Source organism: Lotus japonicus, chromosome 6, assembly GCF_012489685.1.
Source record: "Lotus japonicus ecotype B-129 chromosome 6, LjGifu_v1.2".
Taxonomy (NCBI): domain Eukaryota; kingdom Viridiplantae; phylum Streptophyta; class Magnoliopsida; order Fabales; family Fabaceae; genus Lotus; species Lotus japonicus.
In genome coordinates, this window is record NC_080046.1 from 40563455 (window position 1) to 40565767 (window position 2313).

The window sequence follows — 2313 nt, forward strand, 5'->3', positions numbered from 1 at the left end:
CCTATTTAAGGGTTTGTGCTGAGAGAAACAAGAACCTTTTGCCTTCTACATTATTATTATATGCAATTTCGAATTTCAGTAATTATTAGAGTTCTGCTAGGGTTTATGCTTTTAATCCCTAGTCTCTTCTCCAATATAATTGTTGAATTCGCCCCATCCATGGAAGGCTAATTCCTTTCGAACGAATTCCTTTGCAAAGTATATCGCGCTCTTGAGGTATAGTGCTTAATAGAATTCAACTGATTAGTTTTCTTCAACTCTAATTCTGGCTTAGGTTTGCTTAATTCCTTAGGTTCACGAATTAGAAGATGATGTATGTTCGCTTAGTTCATATTAGGGCGTAAAGGATTCTTAATCGCTTAGTTTAGGAATCTGTGAATTAGTTATCGCTTAGTTAATTAATTCTCACGAACTAGGAAACTAATAACAAGAATGGATCTTTAGATACCCGTGATTGAGCAGCGATATACTGAACGAAGGGATTCGTCCGTCTTTACTTATCATATTAATCTGTTTTTACTTTCTGCTAATCTTTCGAACTGAATCACAACCCCCCCCCCCCAGTGTGTGTGCGTTTAGGGTTCTTAATATTGAATCTGCGTCGAACGATAATCCTTGGGAAACGACCTAGGAGTCAACTCCTAGTTACTACAGTTTTATAAATTAATTATTTGTATCGGGTACGGCCTCGATCAAATTTGGCGCCGTTGCCGGGGATTATCGTCCTTGCCAAAGGTTCAATAGAGTTAGTATTAGCATTAGTAGTATTAGTATTATTAGTAGTAGTATTAACAAGTTCGATCTCTGACGCAGGTACTGGATTTGTTGGTGAAGTTTTTGATAACATGGCTGAAGAAGGACCGCGAGAAAGAACATTAAGGGAGCTGGCTGCACCTGATTTCACCTACGAAAGCTTGTGTATCCAGTATCCTGAGGATGTACCATGTGTACTCAAAACTGGACTAATCCATTTATTGCCTAAGTTTGGTGGTCTTGCAGGTGAAGATCCTCATATGCATATCAAGGAGTTTCGTACTGTCATATCCACCATGAAGCCTCCTGAAGTTGACAAAGATCATATCTGTTTGAAGGCTTTTCCTCATTCCCTTCAGGGAACTGCAAAGACTTGGTTGTATAACCTGCCTCCTTCATCCATTGCAAGCTGGGACGACCTGAAAAGAAAGTTTCTTGAGAAGTTCTTCCCTGCCTCTAAGACAACTTCAATCAGAAAAGACATCTCAGGAATCAGGCAGCTACATGGAGAGACTCTACATGAATACTGGGAAAGATTCAAGACACTATGTGTGAGCTGCCCCCATCACCAGATTTCCGAGCAGCTCCTAGTTCAGTATTTCTATGAGGGTTTGCTCAACATGGAGAGACATCTCATTGATGCTGCTTGTGGAGGTGCATTGAATGACATGACTCCTACTGAAGCCAGGCAGTTGTTTGAGAAGATGGCTGCTAATTCTCAGCAGTTTCACACAAGGAGTAATGATGCTGTTAAAACTGTTAATGAGATTGGGACAGATCCAAGGATGGACAAGCTTGAGAAGAGGATGGAAACCATTGCCAGCTTGGTTACTCAATTGGCCATGAACCAGAATAAACCTTCACAACAGGCAAAGGTTTGTGGCATTTGCACTAAAGACCATAATACTGATGTTTGTCCTTCTCTGCAGGAACCTATAGATGAGAATCCTGAAGCATATGCTGCCAACATTTTCAATAATCGACCTCAGCAAAATTATGATCTGTCATCTAACAGATATAACCCTGGCTGGAGAAATCATCCAAATCTTAGATGGTCTGATCCGTCACAACCTGCCCAAGCACCGTTTCAGAATAATGCTAGACCATATGTTCCTCCTCCAATGCAACAACAGGCTAACAACCCTGCTGCACCGCAATCTAAAGAATCTTCATTGGAGGATATGTTGAAGCAGATGACAGCCCAAAACATGCAGTTCCAACAAGACACCAGATCTTCTATTCAGAATCTGACCACCCAGATAGGACAGATGGCTACTTCAATAAACCAGCTCCAGTCCCAGAATTCTGATAAGCTGCCCTCTCAGACGTTGTCAATCCAAGAAACGTGAGTGCCATCACCTTACGGTCGGGGAAGCAAATTGATGCAGATCATGGACCCGAGCCAGAGCCTGAACCTGAAAAGGAGTCAGAGACCACTGCCACAAGAACCTTCCAAGTACAACCACCTTCCATTCCTCTTCCATTCCCTCCGAAAGCTATGCCAAGCAAGAAGAAGGAAGAGGTAGATAAGGGAATCCAAGATATGCAAAGTTTCTGAAA

The 2313-nt window shown here is 41.9% G+C and overlaps 1 protein-coding gene across 1 annotated transcript; it reads left to right on the forward strand.

Moving 5' to 3' along the window:
- Positions 1-845: 845 nt before the first annotated feature.
- LOC130725304 (uncharacterized) lies at positions 846-2102 on the forward strand. The gene has a single exon (XM_057576546.1). It carries the CDS (start codon positions 846-848, stop codon positions 2100-2102), a length of 1257 nt encoding a protein of 418 aa, XP_057432529.1.
- The last annotated feature ends 211 nt before the right edge of the window (positions 2103-2313 follow it).

Excerpts from the sequence above, each read along its gene's own strand:
- LOC130725304 (XM_057576546.1), top strand. The coding sequence starts at position 846 with ATGGCTGAAGAAGGACCGCGAGAAAGAACATTAAGGGAGCTGGCTGCA.